The sequence below is a fragment of the Eretmochelys imbricata genome, chromosome 2, assembly GCF_965152235.1.
Source record: "Eretmochelys imbricata isolate rEreImb1 chromosome 2, rEreImb1.hap1, whole genome shotgun sequence".
Classification (NCBI taxonomy): Eukaryota; Metazoa; Chordata; order Testudines; family Cheloniidae; genus Eretmochelys; species Eretmochelys imbricata.
This window is the reverse complement of record NC_135573.1, coordinates 175,168,735-175,192,807: the sequence shown is the minus strand read 5'-3', so window position 1 is coordinate 175,192,807 and position 24,073 is coordinate 175,168,735. Positions and strand designations below refer to the sequence as shown.

Genomic DNA, 24,073 nt, shown 5'->3' with positions numbered 1-24,073 from the left:
CCACGCAACTTTTGTACCTTCAGCCCTTCTCTCCATCAGCCAGAAGGGAGCCCTGCAGAGCAAACCTACTTCGCATTTGGGGCGGAGAGAGCAGCATTTGGGTTGTTCAACAGTGACCCCTCTGGTCAGTTTAAGGAATGGCATGGCTATGCTCCAAAGAAATCCCCTCTGGTACACCTTATTCTAAAGAAGGGGCACATGGACCTAAGTCATTTATTTCCATCAATATTATTTGCAATTCTGATTCAAGGAAATCTTAGGTGAGGTAAAGAGGTGGCAGAAGGGGACATATGAGCCCATAACCCCAGAGTTACGGGAAGAAGACAGGTTTCAGAGTAAGACAGCTCTGCTGGCATAATCACTATTGTTCCTGAAAGCTAATAAGAGAAAATACACTGGAAAACCACTGTATGAATAAAAACACTCCTAAGAACAAAATCTCCTCAGTCACTTTAGAAATAGCAACTACGTGCTGCCATACAGAGGTGTCTCAGTGTGTGCGGTCCTGCTTTCAAGGAATAATATTTTCAGAAAATCCTGATAACAGCATATGGTAGCTGATAGTTAGAGGGTAACGATCTTGGTTTCTCTTATCTATGAATCTTTCAACAACCCCAGCTCCCTGGGACCCTGCACTTTAGATGGATGCCATCTCCAAGTTTGACTTTTCCTCCTCCTTTGGCTCAGGTTCCTTCTGATGATGGGCGTCCTGTTCTGCTGCGGAGCTGGTTTCTTCATCCGAAGGCGGATGTACCCGCCGCCACTTGGAGAAGAACCTACTTTTAATGTATCCTACACCAGACAACCAGCCAACACCGCAGCAGGTTAGAGACTACTTATCTGCTAGCCTAATTTCTTCTGTGTGCACAGGAAACATTTTAAAAAGGTGTGATTTTAGCTAGGAGTAGCTGTTGCACTAGTTTAATTCACCACAGGTGATGTGGGTTCCAATTCCACTTCAAGTATGTTGCGCCGGTTTTGAATGTACACCAGTACTACCGAGATCCAGTAGGAGATAAGAATGGGTCAGACCAATGGTCCATCTAGCCTAGTATCCTGTATTCTGAATGCATCCGATGAAGTGAGCTGAATGCATCCGATGAAGTAGCTCACGAAAGCTTATGCTCAAATAAACTGGTTAGTCTCTAAGGTGCCACAAGTCCTCCTGTTCTTTTTGTATTCTGACCGTGGCCAGGTGCTTCAGAAGAATGAACAGAAAGGCAATCACAGTGCTCACAATTCTCTTTCAAAAGAATTTTTGCATTTCTTTTACTAATCCCTTCTAGAGAATTCTTCCCCCACTGGTTTTGTAACTTATCTCCATGAATGCAAACAAGATAGGAAAACAGTTAATCCCATTGCAACATACGCAGAGCAGTAGTCAATGCCACATTAGCAATGATGTCCCTCTTTTATATGAATAATAAGGAACGGTTTCCCATAGTTGGTACAATATACTAGAAAATACCTTTGCCAGAATGAAACAACCAAATATTTTCCTTCTGCAGTATAACCTAACTGTGGTTTTTCCATTTTTGCTGTGCCCTCCATGTTACGGAATACTGCTTTAGAAGTGGAAAACGCTACTTCTTCCTTATCAGTCTCAGCATTTTTCAATTGTCAAACTGTGATTTTGAGGAAGTCTGAAGGATCTGTACAGTAATGGATCAACTAGCTCCTCCATTCCCCCCAGCCTACCCCTATCCTGTCCCCTAAACAGTCCCACCCAGAGAGCCCTTCAGAGGGCATGCATGCTCTGTGGGACTTCTTGAACCCGGTCCCCTCCAGTTACGAGACCCTCTCTAGCTGCAGATGATGGGTCTGCAGCTGTACCTAAATTCACACCCACACGTACCTGTCACACTCTGGCAGCCACAACGGAGACACTTTTATATACACCTTGCTCACTGCCCATACCACTCCATATCCATGAGCATCAACATACCTGGTGAAGAGATTTTGACTCCTCTCCCCCTCCCTAAAGGTACATCTACACTGCAGCTACGGGTGTGAATGGCTGCTCATGTAGTCATACCCATGCTAGCTGGACTCTAGCTAGCTCAAAATAGCAGTGAGGATATGGTGGTGTGGGCTTCACGTCAGCTGCACAAGCGAGTCTGTACCCACGAAGGTCAGACGGACTTGTGGACTCCATGCTAAAGCTCACACTGATACGTCCTCACTGCTATTTTTAGCTAGCTAGAGTACAGCTAGCACAGGTACGTGAATGCGAGCTGCAAATCACACGCCCAGCTGCAGTGTAGACATACCCTAAGGCATCCCTCTGCTCCCAACCTGGAGTACATTGCCTCACAGATAGAGCTGGCTGCAGGATTATTATTCCATTTCTTGACAGCTTTCTAGGTTTCAAAATTTGTCGTTCTGCATTGGAATGGAACCAAAATGTTTCCAACGTTTTCACAAAACAGATATTGTGTCAAAATATCTGTCTTCCAATTGGAAAGGTCAGGGTTTCATTTGGGGTCTCTCTTTCTCTGAAAGTGACTGGAGAGTCCACTCTGAACCTCAGAAACTTTCCTGATGAAAACTTTGTCAAAATGTATACATCTTCGCAAAACATTTCAGCTTCAACAAAGCAGCATATTTCAATGAAAAAAGGTTAATTGAAAATGTTCCAACCAGTCACATAATCACAAACAGCAGGTCACACAGAGAGTTTAAGTTCAGACTTTCCAACCTCTACCATATCCTACTCTACACAGATACACTGCATAAGTTCTGGAAATACCCCTGCTCAGTGTTATCCACATCCTTATGCATATGCATACATACTCTCTTTCAGTCAGAGAGCTAACTGTGTCATAAAAAAGGATTCCCCCTCACTCATACTCCCAGACACTCCCTTTTATTTTTATTTTTCTCTTTAAGGTATTTCTTTCTTTCATTTGTTAAATGTGTTAAATGCATAGAACATTCCATTCAGTGTGAAAAAACACACACATATTTTGTTTACCAATCACACTTTTTCCTAATGAGATAGTTTAGGTAGTTCTTTCCTGAGATGATAGGAAAAAATTTTAAAAAAATATTATAAGTCTTGGAAATAACCCAGAGGTTGGATCACATGGCTGGATTGGCAAGTATGTTTAATGATTCTTAATGATCCACACATGGCAGAAGTCATGTGGAAATAGAAAATAGCTATCTAGTTAAGTCTTTTAATGTCCTACTTATGCCACATGATTTTAATTTTTTTTAAAAATCTTAAGGTCTGATCAAAAGCCCATTGAAATCAATGGGAGTCTTTCCCATTGGCTTTGGTGCGCTTTAGATTAGGTACTTACAAATTAAGTGCTTTCTCAGTCTCTCTCATATGAGTCTCAGTCCCAGCTACTTTGAATTCTTCTGCGTTTCTGATCATGCTTGTCCTTTAAAATAAAGCACAGCTCGGGCCTGAGAGGTGCTGAGCACCTACGACTCGCATCAAGTCCAATGGATTTGTGGCTGCTTAGCACTCCATTTTTGAAGGTCTAATGGGCTTGAATAGTTCTGATATACTAAACAATAAAAGTAAACACCTGGGATTTGATCCTGCAAGAAGGTCAGGATCCAGCCCTTATTTTGCTATTGGGTTGATTGAAAGTATCACTGATCTGAATACCAGTGTGGAAATAAATTGGTTACTATGATGTAGTTATGCAAGACATTTTAACAATAATAATTGCAAAATGCAAGGAGTTCCCCCACTCCTCGCCCGAGTTTCCTTTGTGGAAGGAAAAGTGAGCAAAAATGCTGAAATGTGCAAGCACCAGCTTTGTGGCAAAATACTTAAGAAAAATAACACTGCTGTAATCGTAGACATAGGCCCAAACACCCCTGCACTTTAGGGAAGTTTGGGTTTGGATCCAGTTCCCAATCCAATCTCTAGGGCTCGACTCCATTTCTATAATGGGACCAGTGGTTACATTGGATAGAAAATGGGCAGGAGCTTTCATTGCCCAGCAAAGGAAGAGAGGAAGCTGTCTGGGAAGTGCTACTCACCCAAGGCAGGATGGAGAAGAAGCGCTCCTATCTGTTTGCAGGGAAGGAGTTGTGCTCCCAACTTGCTTCCCCTAACCTTAACCCCTGAATGGGCCAAATGCAAGATCCAGACACCACAAGCTCCATGGATGTTTGGATCAGCAGTTTATGGCTTAGGCCCATCTCGCTTTGATACTTAGGGAATAAAAACTCACTCTGAAAAAGCATTAAGTAGCGTGTAATGCTTCAAGGTATCTCTGGGTTCCATCCTGTTGTCATACTGAATCCCCAGGCCACTGAGGCATGGAAATTGGTGATCAAATGGAAAATCCATGGGGGCTGCTTTCCTTACAAAGTAGGAAGCAAGGCACCAAGGAGAAATTGCTGCTCCTTGACTACTTCGTTCTGTTAACTCAGCTTTGCCATGAAAAAAGAGAGAGAGGAGAAAAGAACTTGATGTATTCCCACAGACAAACCCTGCAAAGTTCCTAGAGGGCATAACTTTTTAATTGCTGAGACTATATTCAGTAGATTTTTATTGATCAGAAATTTTGGAGTCATCATGGATAGTTCCCTGAAAAGATCTGCTCAATGTGCAGCGTCAGTCAAAAATGAAAATGGAATGCTTGGAACCATTAGGAAAGGGGTAGATAATAAAACAGAAAATATCATAATGCCACTGTATAAATCCATGGTAGGCCCACATCTTGAATACTGCATGCAGTTCTGGTCGCCCCATCTCAAAAACAAAAAACATTTAGAATTGGAAAAGGTGTAAAGAATGGCAACAAAAATGACTAGGGGTATGGAACAGCTTCCATATAAGGAGAGATTAAAAAGACGGGGACTGTTCAACTTAGAAAAGAAACAGTTAAAGAGATTTATGATGGAGGTCTATAAAATCATGAATGGGATGGAGAAAGTGAATAGGGAAGTGTTGTTTACTCCTTCACATAACACAAGAAGCAAGGGCCACCCAATGAAATTAATAGGCAGCTAGTTTAAAATAAACACAAGGAAGTACTTCTTCACACAATGGACAGTCAACCTATGGAACTCATTACAGGGAATTTTGTGAAGGCTAAAAGTATAACTGGATTTAAAAAAGAATTAGATAAGTTCGTGGAGGATAGAACCATCAATGGCTATTAGCCAACATGGTCAGGAACGTAATTGCATGTTCCATGTGTCCCTAAAACTCCAACTGCCAGAAGCTGGGACTGGACGACAAGGGATGGATCACTCGAAATTGCCCTGTTTTGTTCCTTCTCTCTGAAACTTCTGGCATTGGCCACTATCAGAGATAGGAAACTAGTCTGACCCAGTATGGCCATTCTTATCCTATTATGATCATTATGATATCTAGAGTTTGAAGCCTATCTCCAGTCATTCTTAATGGGAGTATAATGTCTCTGATTCTCTGGGTACCACATAGTTTTTCATTTGATCATAAATTTCCATGTTGTTCTGGGCCCAGATTTCATTATTGGCATGTGATGAATGAAGTGCCTTGTGAATTCGACATTTCTTAATCTTACTCTGTGCTAAGAAATCCTGTCCCGTAATATTAATGAGACTTGTATTGACTTCAGCTGGAGCTGGATTGGGCTTCACACTTGTCTGTCTTAAAGGGGGCTTGTGAGCTTGAGATGCAGTCCAAGAGGCAACACCATTCAGTACATTGTAAAATACCAGGTGCATTTTTCTGTATCTTGGAAGATTTTAGACAAAGATCTTGGTTTAAAAATAAAGTAATAAGAAAAGCAAACCCCCAAAGCTATTTATTTGTAATTGTAGCATATCTGACGGGGGCAAACAAAATCAATGTCGGCAAATTAGTACCAAAACCTCTCCCAAGAGCAATTTACAAAACACAAAATGGAAGTTGGATCAGGCCCTGAGAGGAGATAGTTAACCAGCAGCAGGTCTGGGCTGTTCAGCTTTTCTGGGTGTAATGGCTTAGATCTCTTGGGGCCAGTCTGCCCAAGGAAGAATCACAGATGCACCTGAAACAGTGTGTGTATTCTCTCATAGAACCCCACCCTGGCATGCACAAATGCCAACTGACGTGCTCATACAGCATTTGGCAGGCTCAGCTGATGGGTAGATACATCCAGTGGTCCCTTCTTTGAAAATGTGGCCCTTGCTGTTCTTGTCATGCTGCATGGATCCAGACAGAAGGAAGTTTGATATTGTAGCTCTAAACTGCCTGTGATCCGTTGCAGTGTGAATTCTTGCACCACTGTAAGGAGGCTCCATCTTAAAGAGGTATTTTTACTCAGATTTGGCTATAATATCATCTTTGGTTAAACTTGCTAATTTTCAGGTAGCTATCACCAGGAATCTAATTTATTCCCTTAGGAATGAAGGTTTGCTAGTGGGCATTGTGCCAGGGGAGGGGAGGAAGGGCTTGTGGCAGTGAAGTAAATGGAAAGATGGATGAAGCCTTAGAACGTTTGCCTAGAATCAGTACTATCTAATCCCATCTTTCTATTTGCCATGCAGAAAACTACCGACCCCCAGCTCTCCATCCTGTCTAGTGATGGTGGTGGTGTTATTTGTTACCATAGTGCTGAGGAGCTTCAGTACCCCATAGTGCTAGGCACTCTACAAACATAACAAAAAGACAGCCCCTGCCTTAACATGCTTACGATCTAAGTATGCGACAAGAGACAACAGATGGATATAGACAGATCAGTGGGGGAGTACAAAGAACAAGGAGACAAAGGTACATGGATACATGTCTGTCTGGCAGACTGCCTGGGAGCCCCAGGCCCTGGAAGCCCTGGGTTCCCCCAGTTCTGAGGCATGCGGACTACTGCAGAGCCAGGTGGACACGCCGGCAGGTATCCAAAAAGGTTTCCAATAGGACTTGGGTGAAATCGAACCAGCTCTGCAAAGCAATTTGATTTTACTGAATCTTCAAATTTCAATGGAAAAAAATATGTCATTGGAATTTTTACTACCAGTTCTAATTACTGCAATTGAGAGGCGTTGTGGGTGGGGCGCTGGATTGGGACGTGGACATCCTAGGTTCTGTTCCTGGCTCTGCCACTGGCTTTCTGTTTGAGCTCAGACAGATCACTTCTCGTCTCTGTGCCTCTGCCTTCCACCTCCAAGCCATCGTCTGTTTAGATTTAAACACTTTGAGGCACGGACTGTGTAGGGGTGCTGGAACAATCTGTATAGTGGGGGTGCTGAGAACCATTGAACCAAACTGTAAACCCTGCATATAATGGAAACCACTTCAAGCCAGTGGGTGCTGCAGCACCCGTGCACCCTTAGTTCCAGCACCTATTGGACTGTGTATTACGAAGTCTTTGTATAGCACCTGACACAGTGGGCTCCTGATCTCAGCTGGGGCCTCTAGACACTACTGTAATATAATACTAATCATCATACTTTCCAGGCAGTAGCTTGGTGTTTGACTAATGCTTCTTTTTCATCATATTCAAAATGCTGCTTTTAGTGACTTACTCTCCTTTGTCATTAGGTGTAATGATTTATTAATATGTTCTTTGATATTACTTTGGTTGTGTGTTTACGTTTTTTTCCCTTTGAGCTAGTTGAAGTTTTGTGCCTAAATGAACTGACAGCATGTCAATGGAATCAAAGTTTTCTTGGGCCTAGAGCAACCATGTTTGTTCTGTTCTCTCTGGCCTACGCTAATTGCTCATGTCAAAGATGTTGCAATTAGGTTAGTGAAGAATCACAGAACAGCCTTATTAGCAAGCATGTTGGTATTAATTGGGCCCTTAATGTTTGCTGATCGGAATGTTGTTTCTTGCTGACACAGCTAAGTACATTAATACATGTTCTAGGGTTTCCATCTCATTTTTCTTGGGGATCTTGGGGATTTATCCTTGGGGATATGTCCTTACTGTATTCAAACAGTATCCGCAGGCAACTGAATATAGAGTACATGCATTAAAGGCTCTGAGTGTAGGCTGAGATCCTATGGTGTATTTTCTCTACAAAGTGAATTTAGTGCTCCTAAATTTGGTGCAGGTTCAACAGCCCTGGAAAGTGAACACTTCTATCCACAGAAGAAGCAGTGACTGGGCAAGCATCCCCAGTGCGTGTGATCTGGAGAAAGCACCTTTAGGGGGTGAAAGGTAGTTCCGTCTCTGGGTCCATTCAATCCTTCAGTTGTCTTCTGAGACTCCCAGCCAGGATGCTAGTAAGTGTGAGGGTGATTTGTTATGGTGTCAACTGCTGCCCACTGGACTGAGACCACCAACCTCACGTGACTGGGCAGCCGTCAGATGGAAACAACTTTTGTGCATTGTCTTGGCCATGTGTCACATACTTCAGTTAAAACCTACTATATATCATTTGCCTTTAGAGAAGAGCATATCTGTGCTTTCCCCAGCATTGGAGCAGCATCATACTAGCCTGTCTTTTGTAAATTTACTGTTGCCTTGTAAATTAATGTATTTTTGCTCCATTTCTTTTAGGATCACAGCAACCAGGGATGCCATACTACACGGATCCAGGAGGACCTGTGATGAACCCCATGGCTATGGCTTTCCATGTCCAGCCCAACTCCCCACCAGGGAATCCAGTGTACCCACCTCCACCCTCTTACTGCAACGCACCCCCACCCCCATATGAGCAGGTGGTGAAATCCTCCACGTAACAACTCGGCAGCTCTGTTACCTGACTCTGTGAGAAGCAGGTGCCATTGCAAAGTGACTGGAGTAGAGGGCCTCTGCCCATCCGAACACTTGCTAGTTCTCTAACTCTCCCTACACACACTCCCCATTAACATTACTTGCAAGGGATGATTTTTTTTGTAGTAGGGGGTGAATTTTCATTTTGATGTATTCAAAACTAAAGCAAGGTCTTTTAAATGCTTTTAATGGAAACCTATATTTAAATCCAGTACGTTTTCCCTTTATTTATTGTTTCAAAGGTGTATATTAATGCATTGTGGCAAAATACGGTAGCAGCTTTATGCAACCACAAAGTGATGCACACTCTCCTAAAACCCGGTAGATGAATGTGGTATTCTACTAGAGTAGAAAGGAGAGAAGGAGTGAGTTGGAGGAAAGAGTCAGGGTTAGATATTTATGAGAAGTGTGACCACCAACCTCATGGTCTGTGGTTTTCTAGGAAAGCTCTGTTCTGAGACACAGAAAAGGGACAGGATGTTATGGAAGCCATTGAGTGAGCGAGGAAGTCAAGTCATGGCAGTGGGTTCTGTTTGGAACGAGTCCTACTTGAGAGCTTCACTTCTATAAAAGATGTGGGTCCAAGAAATCATGAATGAGCAGGTCTGCAATGTCTCCACCTGCACCTGGACTCTGAACTTGCCACCTTAAGCCTGGCTCCTCTTCTCCTTTTGACACTTTCTGGAGAGGGTTTTTTTTGTTGTTGTTGCCAAGGATGAGATTGTAAAATATAGTTGATGATCTAAATGTTACACAGACCTGTGTGTGGCAGGGAAAATGTTATCAGCTCCCAGCTACATATCTACACTTGTAGAGAAACTACTTAGAAATATTTCAATACACAAGAGTTTTCTGGCCTAAAGTTAAAATGGAAAAAATGGGAACTTAGGCCCAGATCCTCAAGGTATTTAGGCACTGAACTTCCATCTGGGCCTTGGGTCGCAATCTTGCTCCCTTTGAAGTCCCTGGGAGTTTTGTCATCGACTTCACTGGGTGATGACTGGGTCCTTGTTCCATACAGCACATTAGCTTGCTGGTTTTGGTTAGTGTCTTATAGCCACAGAGAGAGCATGAAAGGGTGCTGTCTTCTCCAATCAAGAGATTTGAAAATCTTCTCTTAACAATGGTTTAAGCGCAGTAGCTTACTGGGACATATGTTTAAGGGTTGCTTCTGAGCCTAATGCACGGACACTTTGGCCAGGCAACTACCACTTGCAGACAAGTCCCTATTCATCATGCTGAAAATGTCCCCATTTGTATTTGCCTCATACTCCTCAGAGGTTGTTTGAGTGGCAGTGGCCACTACCCAATATCTTCAAACAAACAAAACCTTTTCTCCTGAGGTGTTTATGAATGGTTGTTTTTGCAGATATTTTCCCACTTATTTTGATTGTTTCCAATTAAAGTATGGTGCTTTTTATTGCTGTTAGAACTGAAGAACCACCTCAACTATGAGCTTCTGGCACAAGACCTATAGAAATGTTTATTTAACTTCCAGTTAGTTACAGGGGCCCATCCCATTGGATGCCTGAGGGTGCCCATGTGTAACTGAGCACATACTCCCAAGACATCTGCATTGCACAGAAGTAGTTGAGGGCCTTATTTAGCCTACAGAGCCTTTATCACTGGGGATAATTTGTGAGAATTTGGTTCTCAGAGTTTGCAGGGCTAACAATCAGAGAACAACGTCTTTTTGCTTGGAAACTGCACACCTGAAGTACAGAAAATACCGAGCACCGATAAACCCGGGAACCCCCCCGTCCTCTTTTTAGTCCCTTTTCCGAGTGGAACTACCCTTCGAAGGATCAAATCCAGCAGTCCTAACTCAGCCGCAATTTCTGTTGAGAATAAACACTTGTGTGACATCTGGAAGAAAATACTTTCTGGGCCCATTCCAGTACAACCCTGACAAACTGGAAGGAATTGGCCTGCTATAAATACACTGAAATTGCATCCATTTGAATTGTGTTACATTCACCAAAGCCCATTGTGTGTAATTTACCAGTCTGGGATTGGAGCTAGAATTCTTAGTCACAGAAACACATTTCATAGACTCCAGTGGATGATTTGCAGGAAGTCATAAGGGGCCAAATCTCAGTTCCACTGGAGTCAAGGGGAGATTTGCCATTGATTTAAACTGGATCAAGATTTTGCCCAAAGGAAAGGATTAAACTTGTTTAGCAAATAAAATATAAGCAGAAGATTCCTGCCAGTGGTAGCATTTCTGTTACCCTTCGCACTGGGTTTCATCTCAGCATATAACTATTAGTCTTGATTTCAAGAAGAAATAAATGAAGGGATAAAGATGACAGGTTAAAAATGCTAACCTGTTAGGCTGGACTGTTTTTGCATTTTCTAAATACAGTCTTTAAAAGGGCTTGTGTACACAAACATTTAGTTTGTGGCAAGCGGCATTAGCCTGCTGCGTCATAAGTGTCTGCATGGACACTGCTGATGCACAGTAACAGTTCCATAGAACACTTTGATCTGCCGGCTTTGAAACGGGCATAGGTCAAAGGTCATTAAGGAGTTGTTAATGTGGATCAGTGCGGGGTAGATTCACACCCCCAGTTTGCTATGAATTAAATGATCAAATAGGCAAACCCAAAGAGCCTGGCTATGTTTCTAAGCCTGCTTACACTGGTGTAAACCAAGAGGAACTCCAGAAAAGTCAGTTCTGTTCGTCTGGTTTGAGATTAGAACCAAGCCTTGTGTTTGTACTTGCACTTATAGTAAAGTCCATAGGAAGTTAAATCAGATCATATCCGACCATATTGGCTCACGTTCAACATGTGTTTTAGAAGTGGTGAATGTGACATTCAAATCCCTTTATCTTTTTAGGATAAAAAGAGATACTCGTACTTACTGAGACTGTAAGATTTCACAATACATGGCAAAGCTCATTCCTTTCTGTAGTGCTGTGTTTAGTGCTATATTCCAACATGAAGTTTGACCTGATCTCTTGCTTATCCCTAAAGTCTACTTTGCAGATTAAAAATCAGCGAATCAAATTCTGATATTTTCAGTTGTTCTTTTTCGCAAATTTAAAAGGGAGTTGGCTTTAAATAACAAACCAAACCTTCTGTGTGATATTTTTGATTGTCTTAGTGTGTCATATTGGGGTGATGATATAAACAAGAAAGGCAAAATTCCTCTCTGCTCTACCCAACTGATCTTGACTAAGCTAACCTATCTGAATCTAAATTTACTGTAATCTCGTTATCATTGCACATCTCTTGCTAGCACCGATCACTATGGTGTCCAAGGTGCCAGATCCTGCAAACACTTACATGCTTAACTTTAAGCAAGGAGGCTTCAGTGTGAGTACTTGGGGCTGAAAATTAATATTGCACATAAATGTTTGCAGGATTGAGACCTAATCACCCACTGTTGAGATCTCCTTGTTGCCCATATGGTTTTTCCACAGAGACTTATGTGCCTACACGGAATATTGGAGAGGAAACCTGCAGTGCAGACCTGAGAGAAGACTCTTGCCCTTAGTGAACTCTCCTATTGCAGTCTTACTCATGGGCTTAATAGATCTAAAGCCTGAAGGACTCATTAGATAAGCTAGTTGGAATTGTATAACACAGGCCAGAGGCTTCCACCCAATTACCCTTGCACTGATACCAACATTGAGAAACACTGAAGAAAAAAATACATTTCAAAAGTATTGCAGCAACAGTATGGTGTTCTGAGGATATTACTGTTAAAATATTCTTCCTGGCCGGGGCTCGTGGTAAGGATACAGCAGCTACTCGTGGGTTTGCGATGCAGGCCCTATGAATATTTCAGATATATGTATTACATGGTCAAAAGGCCCAATTACTTGCAGTGCTCAATTGTATGTATTTTCTAAACTAGTGTGCACACTAACTGTAATGCTGCCGCCAATCACATAATATGGCTCTGTATACACTGTATTTTTTTTTAACTGAATCCAGGGATTCTTTTTCCTTTAATGGACTAGGCCCTATGATGTGAGCAGATAGGTGTCGTTAAACCCTTTTAGATTATTAAATGTGTCTAAGAGAACTGATGTTTTTCCGATAACATTGGGTAGAACCCTTTTCCAGTGGACTCTTATGCTGTGTATTGAAATTCAACTTCTGGTGAAGTTTTTCTGTGATCCAATTGTTTCCTTTATTAATGTTAGGGGATTATAACCACCTCTTACAATGAAGTCAAACTCCTGTTCTAGTGAAGTTGTTTGGTACTTAATTGAAAACACAGCAGCACTGTAGGTAAATCTAGGACTTGTTTACAGATTGCGTGCATGCTTTTCCTCTGATATTTCTCTTCTTTTGGTTTCTAGGTTTTTATTTTGTTTCCCTTTATTTTCATTTTTAAAAAAAGAAAAAAGGGGAGAAAAAAGAAACCCTATAACTTTTGATAGGGTCATGTTTCATATATATTCCAAATAAAACTGATCTGGGTGCGTCTATTGCTTCTTTTGCCCACGGTGATTTGGGAATGGAGGCGGGGGGGAAATTAGCCCTTTTACTGCATGCGGCTTCTGCTGTTAGCTTAGAATGGGTCCAATAGAAAGTTCAATTTAAGTTGCATTCTGTTAAAGCAACAGAGCACAGAAAAGGGCAATAAAAGTGATTAGGTAGCGAGAGGGAGGGATGCATTTAAAGGATTTATTTATTACTAATGGAGAACTGAACCCGTGCTCAGTTCTGTACAAAACAAGAACATAGATGCCGAGATACGCCATAGAGGCCCAGATACTTCGGGAGCTTTGTGATCCTATTTCCAACCTCTCCCCCTCTGCTTAAGACTCTGCATATTGGTTAAATAGAAATAAAGGGCTGTGAGCCTCGTTCTCCTTTGCCTTGGACATTCTGCAGTTGCTTATCCCACATTAAAGGGAGAGAGCGTTTTACTTCCATTTTGCATCAACATAATTGACAGTGAGAAGTAGTGAAGAATCAGGGCCTCCAGGGAGTTACATGATAAAAGCCAAAGGGCCTGAGTAGCTGCTCTGCTACATGAATTCTGTGCTTCTGTAATTCCACTGCAGTGAAAGACATCCGGCCCGTCAGGCCCTACAGCTTTGTGAAAGGATGTAAAGAAGTGACGAAGGTTGCTCCAAGGAGGTATAATAAGGACCGCAGGGATGAAATTAAGGTAAATAATGAGGTAATGCTGAATAGGGAATGCTCCCTGATAGGGAGCAGCTGTAGACTAGTTTCCTAGGTGAAGAGGTGAATACTCCATCTATGCACAGAACCTTGAAAGCACGGGCCAGTGCTGGCCGAGAAATAAACCTACATTTGCCTGGAAGATCTTTTCCATGTCTGGCTCCTGTGATTCACTGAAATGACCACAGTTCAATGCAAGTGTGAAAGCCAAAGCTTACTGCTGACCAATAATAAAACCAATATGCTCTGGTTTTAGGCCTCTAACTGAAAAATGAGCAGGAGCGGGGCTGTGCTTTGATGGTGGGAGCAGCAGCTCCTCCTGCATCACAGGAAAAGAAACGTTATGAGTCGACACTTAGGGCTAGATGCACAAGGGCCATTTGGGCATAGCACTGCTCAGGCATGAGGTGTGGGCCCGGTGTCTGGACTTAGGTATCTTGGTTCATGCCCACAATGAGAAATGGAGGAGCCATAGAATACTTATGGGTTGGGCAAGGCAGCACCGAAACCCCAGTGTGACTGTAACCTGCAGTGGGATTTACAAAAACTGCTTAATGTGGTCATTGAAATCAATGGGAATTAAGCACCTAACTGGATTAGCAGATTGTTTGCATCTTTAGGAGCGTCAGTACCTTTGAAAAATGCGTCCCTTACATGTGTAGCTTGGCACGGGGGGGGACGGACCATACATGTGCTTATAGTCTAACAAACAGCTGAAGAGTGTAAACAGCAATGACAAAGTGGACTTGATCAGGGAATAACTAGAAATAGCAGGCTGAACATTAAATTTTAGATTGAAAAGAAGAGGGATCTAGCCTTCCCTAAGGAAAACAAAAGTGATAGAAATGAGGCAAACCTACGGCACTCCTTCCCAGTCAGCTACCCCGCCTAAACACATTTGTCAAACTTGCATTTTTCTACAAAGCAAGGCCTCTGCCTTCAGCCACCCAACCAATGGTGCAGCTACATCAGAGCTCGGAGATGTGCTCCCCAGCTAGGAGTGGCAATTTGGGTGGGCAACGACAGACTGTGCTAGCTCATCACGTGAGTGGGGGCAGATGCTATGGGCTGGAGTTGGCGGGGGCAGACCAAGGGAAGCGCAGGACATGGGTGAAGCAACAGAACTGGGGAGCAGAGCCTGAAGCTGGGGTTCAGGGCAGGACTGGGGCCCAGTTGGAGCTGGGACCCTGGGGTAGGGGGGGCACCAACCCTTACCAGATGACAAAGCTCAATGGGCACACAGGCTGGGGAACCCTGACAGGGCTCGTGAGCTGCCTGGCCTGCCCAACCCTCTCTTGGTGTCCATCTGCCCAGCGGGCTGTGACCCGCTGTGTCCATCCTGCACCGCGTGCTGTTGCCCAGGTCGTGGAGGTGGGGTCTGGGTGGGGTGAGCCTGGGGCCAGAGTAGGGCCAGGCACCTAGGCATATGACTGGGCAACACTACCCCCCACACCGCCCCCAAAAGTTGGGTAGGTCTAGGTGCAAGGTGAGTGCTGCCCAGCTTGACATAGTTGAGCTAGCATGTAAATATAGCAGTGTGAGCATGAATGCATGGCTAGCAGCCAGGGCGAGCCACCCAAGAGAGGCAGACGGGTCTGTAGTCCGGCATATAGCCTGTGCTATCACAGCCATACTGCTATTTTTAGGCAGTAGGTGCGCAGTCCTACCACCTGTAGGTCTACCCAAGCTGAGCGGCCCACCAGCTGTGCAGTGCCCTGTTACCCCACAATCCAGCTCAGCTAATGCGCCAAGTGAAGCAATAGTGGCTCAGTCCCAAGAGCTTATCACATTCTGAGGGCGCAAGGCAGATTCCTTCACCACAGCAAGAATGGCAGGACTGGGGCTGACAAGCCCAAACTGGGTTATGGGAGTGGGTGAGCACACAGCCAACGTGTGGTACCTGCCTCATGAGAAAGCCTTGGCTCTCTGGTTCCTCTCCTCTAGTCCTGGATTTGAAGCATTCAGCTGGGGGAGTCAGTGCCAGGAAGGAGAGGGCTTTGGGAAGGCAGCGATGGGAATCTGAAGTTTGGGTGTGAGGCCAACTTGGGGAGCGGCAGAATTTGACAAGAGGTTGTGAGGGAAATTAGAACTTGGGGGGGGGGTGCAGGGGGTTATTCGAGGTGGGTAACAATGGGTGTGACAGAGCCGTTTTTGACAAGCTAAAGCCTGTAGAGGTGGGGAACCGAGCCACCCCCTTTTTGTTGGTCATGCACAGCCCACCCACCCACCCCTTTTTTTTTAATGTGACAGCCTTACCAGATCTCATAGTCAGGCACAAAGGCATCTTTAAGAATGGCAGCTCAGCGGTATTGACCACATTTGGCTACAGTTCAGGTGATGGAGAGGGGGTGTGTGTGTATTTTATATAGATAGATATAAAAGCATATGTGTGCAAATGAAAGGGGGGGGGAAATGATGACAGGAGCAACGGCGTTGTAGCTCTTCCCTCTCCCCTGCTAGCCACTGGTGGAAGCACTGTCAGGGGTTTTTTTAGCCAAAGGACACATTGGGCATCTCTGTCCAGCCTCTCTGCTCTTTGTAAAACATGCTTATTTAGAAGATTAAAATGTCTTCATAGTTGGGCTCAAGGCAAGTGCTACTCAGACTACAAATCCCCAGGGTCACCCCACTGAGGTGGAAATAGCCCCCTCTGGCTTTAAAGGCTTCACCCAGTCATTTTTTTTTAGACCTGTGACCTTTGACTGAGCCACGCTAGGCCTTCATGTTCTAGCTGCAAACCCAGGAGGCAAATGACATATGTAGGAATCGTCAGAAAACCAGTAGGGAACAGCTTGTCAAAGGCACTGTAAGCTTTGAACTGCATAAAAACTCTTGCTCCTGTTTTGGACAGAAAATCCATTTCAACCCCTTAGCCCCGCCATCTCCTACTTTCCCACATTCTATGACTGGAAGGAAAGAAGCTTTGGGCTCACTGAAGCACAAAAGCAATCACCATAAGGCATGTTCATCGTTAATGGTCCTGACTTCTCATTACAAGTGGGAACATCTGATGCCTTGGCCTCGTTTCTTCTCTTTGGGTCTCAGAGTTTGGTAGTTGAATTGCAGGGGGGGGCTGGGAGGGGAAGGGGTGACCTAACTGCAGTTCACCAGTATGAATGACCTTGATTCTAGCACCAAGGAAATAAACTTGTGTAACCCTAACATTCCCCACTGTGATCAGAGACAGTAGGTAAAGTTCTACGTGTGTGGCTGAGTGTAAAGTGATATGTAAGTGTGCTATTCTGCTGTAGCCTACAGGCACTGTTTGCCAAACTGGACTGGTATGTCGTCTCGACAACTAGAGAAGAGAAAGTTCTTTAATCACACTTTTCAGAGTAACAGCCCTGTTAGTCTGTATTCACAAAAAGAAAAGGATGTGAAGGGGTGAGGACAAAGAGGGAGTAGGAATCCAACACAGGCCCAAGAAAGTTTGTCCCAGATGTATAGTGTGATTAAAGAAAGAAAAGGAAGACTTGTGGCACCTTAGGAGACTAACCAATTTATTTGTAGCTCATGAAAGCTTATGCTGTAATAAATACATCTGGGACAAACTTTCTTGGGCCTGTGTTGGATTCCTACTCCCTCTTTGTCCTCACCCCTTCACATTCCCAACTGGGCCCTGTGGCTCTCTACCACCCCGCGCTTCCCCCCCGCCCTTCTGTTGCTCTTTGGTCCACACCACACTTTCATAACCTGGAGCAGGGCCACTAACCATCCCGGTGAAGTACACTCCTTATCTTAATGTCCCCAAACACTATGGCCAGGCCTTATGCAGCAGAAGAGGTGAATAAGCTCTGGAGCACATTGTGCGAGCTCATTCCATATGCTGCTTGCACACTAAGCCCATCATCTTCAGGGCACCATAATAGGAGAAATAGTTTTAGTCCTTGTTGCAATAACCTTCCCCTTTCCCTCTCACAGGTAGACTGCAATTTAGGAGGTCAGCAAGAATGTGTGTGTGTGCACACACATACGAACACCCCCCCCCGCACACACACAAAGTTGGAAGGAGGGGGAAATGGGTGCAAGAGCTAAGCACTCTTCCAGCGCTAAGTGAAAATAAAAATGGTGCTTCTGTCACACCTTCTATCCGAAGTTCTCAAAGCTCCTTGCATGTTAATTAGGAAAGCTATGGAGAGGGTAGTCAAGTTCATCAGAGATGGGAGCTTTATAATGTTTTGCTTTGTTTTCTGCTTGTGCTGACCAGCATCTTCGCGCTTGAATGCACAGTTAACATACCTTGGCCAAGGAGGAGAAGAGGAAAGCCCTTTCAGGGCCCTGCTGCTAATGGGATTGTGAGTGCCAGCTGGCAGGAATGCCCCTATGACTACCAATGAGACTTGCCTGAGCTCACCCTTCCCTCACTTCCCTCCTCTGAACTATGATCTCCAACTTTTAGGATTGATTTCAATTGAATTATTGCTAATTCACATCAGTGCGAGTGAAAGGAGAATCAGAACAGGTGTTCATCTGGCTCCTGCTTTAGGAAGGGAAGGCAGGATTTTCTTGCCAAGGTCAAAGGAAAAGAACCCTGTGCTCAATTGCTTTGTATAGTCCGTTTACCACCTACAGGGACATATGTTACACCTCCCCCTCATATTTTTAATTATATATCTCGTGCACAGTACACTGAGCCCTTGAAGACATCATCTTCTTACCTGGCAGGATGATACTGATCTTACACACACTTGCCTTTTCACTCTCCCATCCGCTCTACCCCAAAGTCTAGAACAGGCATGGCCAAATTTAACCGTGGTGTAACTCCACTGACTTCAGTCATCTTTTATCAGGGCTCCATTTGTCCTGTTAAGAAGTAGATCTAACATTACTTACTTATTCTTCTAATTAAAATTCCTATTTAAGTCCATGACAGGGAAAAGACAGTGACAGCCATGCCTGTTCTCTTTGGAATTCCCCCAGTAGCAGGCTCACCAACTCTACCATTTCATTATCACTTGAGGAACAAACAGTGCAGGGACAGGTGAATTTTCAAGCCCCACTGCTTGTTATGCTAGTGTCGAAAAACTTTGGAGGTGGAACTATATATTGTTCAGAAAGCAAATAAAAAAATATGAAACACAAAAAAAACCTTGTGGTGCTGTTTTAACTAGAACCTCCTTTACAGAGCATGGACTGCTGGGGTTGGGCCTGGCAAAAGAGCTTTAAAAATTGTTTGCTAATCTCGTCCTTGCAAACAAACAGTCTATAAACTAAGGGCTGGTCTTCACTGCAAACTTACACTGGCATAGCAACTGCTCTCAAAGATGTGAAAAATCCACACCCCAAAAGACATAGCTATACTGCTCTACCTGCTGGTGTAGACAGTGCTGCCCTGCCTCCTGCCTCTCGGGGAGGTTGATTTCTTACACTGACAGGAGAACCCCTCCTGCTGTAGCATTTCAAGTGTAGACGAGCCCAAATGGGTCCATTTTCAAAACACTATATATGGATTTAACTTTGTGATTCCAGTTATAAACAATGGAATTTGTGCAGCTGAAACTCCACATAATACACTGAAAAACTATCAGTAGGCTTAGTAGTTATTTCTAGTCAGGGCTTCAGCTACAGTGGGAAAAAAGACCATGCATAGTCAACCTGTGGATCTTCACACAGCACACAGTCAACTTGTGGAACTCCTTGGCAGAGGATGTTGTGAAGGCCAAGACTATAACAGGGTTCAAAAAAGAACTAGATAAGTTCATGGAGGATAGATCCATCACTGGCTATTAGCCAGGATGGACAGGGATGGTGTCCCTAGCCTCTGTTTGCCAAAGGCTGGGAGTGGGCCACAGGAAATGGATCACTTGATGATTACCTGTTCTGTTCATTCCCTCTTGGGCACCTGGCATTGTCCTCTGTCGGAAGACAGGATACTGGACGAGATGGACCTTTGGTCTGATTCAGTATGGCCGTTCTTATTTTGTGAGGCTTACGTTGGAGTATTTGTATACTGGCAGGGAACATACGCTGCCCTTGATCCAAGCATGCACCTCTTATTGATTCCAACAAGAGTTTTTCACACCGCCTGAAGGTAGTATATGGAATACAATAATACCTGGCTCTTACATAGCTAGCGCTTTTCATCAGTAAGCCTCAAAGCATTTTATAAAGGAACTAAGTATCATCAGGGCCCTTGAGAACAGTTCTTTGGCTATGGCAGTTATTGTTCCACCCACATAAGCATGATTTTATACCCTAGCCTCAAATCAGGCTACGGTGAACGGCATTTCGGATTAGAGAGTTTTGTTAAAAAAACAACAACGTGATTTTTACAATTAATCTTTCCCTGAAGAATCTATAGATTTGACATACAGAACAAGGAGATATGGAAAGTAGGTTAAGGCAAAAGTGCTCTGGGATGATTTACAGTCGATAAAGGTTTATACTGCTTAGGACTCTAAACAGACTCAGCAATGCTGAGATCTCCCATGTCATTATGGGGCAGGTTATGAAAGTCAGTCACAGCCTTATCACTCTTGGGGAGTTCCTATTCCATTCAATAGGGTTACAACCCCCTGGAGCAGTTCAGCTAACTGATTAGCTGGTATGGATAGTAAACCACTCCCATAGACTGAACAGCGTGTGCGTGCAGGAGAGAGGTTTTTACAAGTTAAACACCAGACTAATGGGCTTTTACTACCACCGACGAACAAAACAACTAGCCCTTCCTCCCGCCCTGTCTACACAATGACCTTCTCGGATTTTAACATCACTGCTGTTCCTTTGCAACAAATGGATCATTAAATGTGGACAAAACAAACTAAATAATGTAAAGACATTTTAAAGTTTTAGCTCCACGTGGTTTCTGGAAACACAAGTCTAGAATTTGCTGTTTGAAAAAAAAAAGCACCCCTACGCACCATATGCTCCTTCCTATTGGCCCACTGCATTCCCTGGAGCTCGCATGAACGATGACAAGGGTCCATGATAAACGACTTGGGGGGCAGAAGAGGCAAGCCCAGCATTCAGTAGTGTGTTTCCTACTTTACCCAGCATGTTGCCAGTTTAGCTAGTGTGCAAGAAGCCAAGGCCGCAAAACATGCTGTTGACTTCACTCAGCAGCATCGGGCCAACCAAGCCACAGGCTGGCTGCTCTCTTGTTCGTTTTTTGACTAGTGAATTGGAGGTTTGGCAATCAGCTGTTATTAAACAGCTCTAAGGTGTATTTTTTAAACTATCCAGTGACTATTTTGTTATACAGTAACTCCTCACTTAACGTTGTAGTTATGTTCCTGAAAAATGCAACTTTAAGCTAAACAATGTTCAACGAATCCAATTTTCCCATAAGGACATCTTTGGGGGGGGCAGACAAAAGGCATTATATACTGTACAGTACTGTACTGTACTGTGGTTGGGAAGTGCTCCTGGCTTACCCCTCACAGGCACAGCCCGCTGCAGGCAAGGACGCTAGGAAGCGCCTTTGCAGCGGCAGTGGCAGCTTACCCAGAGAAGAACGGGCGCCGACTTTGCTGGGGGATGCTCCAGGCCCGCATCTTCCTGTCCCTGCTCCACTCCAGGCCCACCTCTTCCCACCCCTACTCCACCTCCTCTCCGGAGCATGCCACATCGCGGCTCCTTCCTCCCTCTCCCCCAGCACCACCAAACAGCTGTTTGGCAGCGGGGGAAGAGGCGGAGAAGAGGAACTTGTGCAGTGCTCCCTGGTAAAGTCGCTGCTCTTCCACAAAATCTTACAAGCAGTGGACAGAGCAGGCAGCCAAATGACGTTTTTCGGGAGCATTGCACAACTTTAAACGAGCCTGTTCCCTAATTGAGCAGCATCGTTTTAACTTTGAAACAACGTGAAGTGACGAGTTACTGTAATGCACATTAGGCTCCATCCAGCCAAAGTTATCTCCCAGAACCGCCAAACCGTACATAGTAGCCAATGAGGCCTACAATCAAAGTGAAAATCCCTTGTGGAACACCTCATTATCTGTTCCACGCCACCCTAGTCTGAGGACGATGTTTGCTCCGCCGTCATAATGGGCGTGAGATGAAAGAACTAAGCAGCACGACCCATAAGAGGTGCCGGGCTCGTCAGGCAGCTTTGCATCCTGCATCCGCAGACCTGTTTGCTGTGATTATTCTGATGGGCTTCCATTTCCACATTGGACATGGCCTCCAGTGGTACACTTTGCAGACACTATCCCTTCCTCTGCTCTCCGATTTCCTCACTGCCCCCTCTTCCCCTTCTCTCCTCTACGCTCACACTTATGCCCTTCTGCCTCTTCCCTTCCATTCTTTACTTACTCTGCCGCCTGCCTGGATCCCTGTTGTGCCCAAAATCCTTCCTCACGTTCTTCCTCTCTACCCATACAGCCAGCCAGCCAGCCACATGAGCCTCCTGACACTTACAAAAAAAACTGAATCGGGGGCATAATCCCCCCAATGATTCAGCAACAGATGGCGTAATGGGCCATACTGGTCACTGTTCTGACATTTGCACAGGATGGAAAGCCAGTGTTTTTCAGTTGTGAAGATAGTCCTAGGATCTTATTGTGGGGTGCACTGATCATTCGTATTTATGTCAACATATGCCCGGAAGGCCAGTCGAGTCTGGACAAGATCACAGTTACACCACGCTGATATTAAATGTGAACTAAATTATTGTTAGCAAGAAAAGTGGAGGGTGGAGAGAGGCTGGAGGAGAGAGAGAAAAGATGATGACAAATCTGCAGCACCTTCTCTTTTGAAGGATTTCAATGCTCTCTTTAAACTAGGGGCCGCAAGTTTGTCCTCAGTACTGAATTACCCCTGGGCTCACAAGGCCAGAACTGGGCTCCATGTTAGCCCTAGGGAGGGCTGTGCACATTGCATAGCAACACTGCAGGATAGCTTTGGGAAAGAAGTAGAGAAATAAACCTTGTATCCAAATGAAACTGCGGGAGTGTGGGGAGGTACTGCTTAAAGCAGGCAATCTGGGGTTATGCAAGTTGGGATTTGGCTGATATACTTTAACTGCAGAAATCTTAATAAAACATAAAGGAACCTTCACTTCCAATAAGCCCCTTTTTGCAGATGAAGACACTTATGTAATAAACATTGTAAAACACTAGAGTGTAGAACATCCAGTTTAGTTCTATTCCTCGGGAATCCCGATGCAACACCACTTCCCTCTGAATGAAACAGAAAAATATTATTAGGTAACAGATTTTCAACGGTACATGCAGCTGCACTGTCTTCAGTGGGCCTATGCTGATTCATATCTGCTGAAGAGCTGGTCCCATAAGACTGTTTGTCCTTTTATTGAAACTACTGGAGAGGGAGGTTGCTCAACACAAATCTGCATTTTATTTTATTTTATTTTTTGCATAACAAGTTTCAACCGCAGGTCACTGTGATAGTTTAACTTTTGTTTATTAATGCTTATGTACCTCCCCAACTGGCTAACATTTACAGCTCCTATTATACGGGATGGGCTATCAGGCTTGTTGAAATTCAGAAAAATGAGAGGAAATGAGTTGCTCTCCTCTCATTTCAGAAGTGGTGCGCCTTCCTAATTACCAATAACCAGACACTTCTATTCTTCCAGCCCTGCTCTCCCCACGTTTACTTATATGTTGTAAACTGTATGCTCTTCAGATTCCTTCAGAGGATGTGCTTGTTATAACCAAAGAGCACTAGCAGGAAAAGTGTAACTGCTGTCGCAGTTTCACACTTTGCTATCGCATGAAACGTTGAGAAATGCTGGTATGAGTAACACACTCATGGTATCTACTGGTATGTATTTAAGGAACTAAGAAATACTTTGCTTTTGTTACTGCTGTAGGAAGGGGACTCCAAGCAGCTCTGTAGGGCAGGAAGACCTATAGTCTCAAAAATTATTAATTATTTTGAATGCCCCAATTTTCAGGGCCCAACTGAAAACGTCTTAAAGGGGTTTCTCTTTCTGAAAGTGCTGAGCCCCTGTGTCTGACAAATCAGGTCCCTTTAAGCCTTCTCAAACTGAAAACTGAGCCACCACACATCACTTCTGAAAATTTAGGCCAGTTTCTTTAAACATAACTTCTAGAGCAGTGGTGGGCAACCTGCGGCCCATCAGGGTAATCTGACTGGGGGCCGTAACACATTTTGCCAACTTTGACCGTCCGCAGGCATGGACCCCCACAGCTCCCAGTGGCTGTGGTTCACCATTCTCGGTCGATGCGAGCTGAGGGAAGCAGCGGGCTGCAGGGATATGCTGGCTGCTGCTTCCTGCAGCTCCCATTGGCCGGGAACGGCGAACCGCAGCCACTGGGAGCTCCGGGGACCTGTGCCTGCAGATGGTCACCA

General features: G+C 44.3%; 1 protein-coding gene across 1 annotated transcript in view; it reads left to right on the top strand.

Annotated features, from left to right (window-relative positions):
* Positions 1-13,057, top strand: part of VOPP1 (VOPP1 WW domain binding protein) — an 86,276-nt gene extending 73,219 nt beyond the window's left edge. Inside the window, exons 4-5 of the mRNA XM_077810975.1 lie at positions 688-824; positions 8,439-13,057. Coding sequence (XP_077667101.1) covers positions 688-824; positions 8,439-8,620 — 319 coding nt within the window. The 3' untranslated portion in view covers positions 8,621-13,057. The remainder of the gene's footprint in view (positions 1-687; positions 825-8,438) is intronic.
* The last annotated feature ends 11,016 nt before the right edge of the window (positions 13,058-24,073 follow it).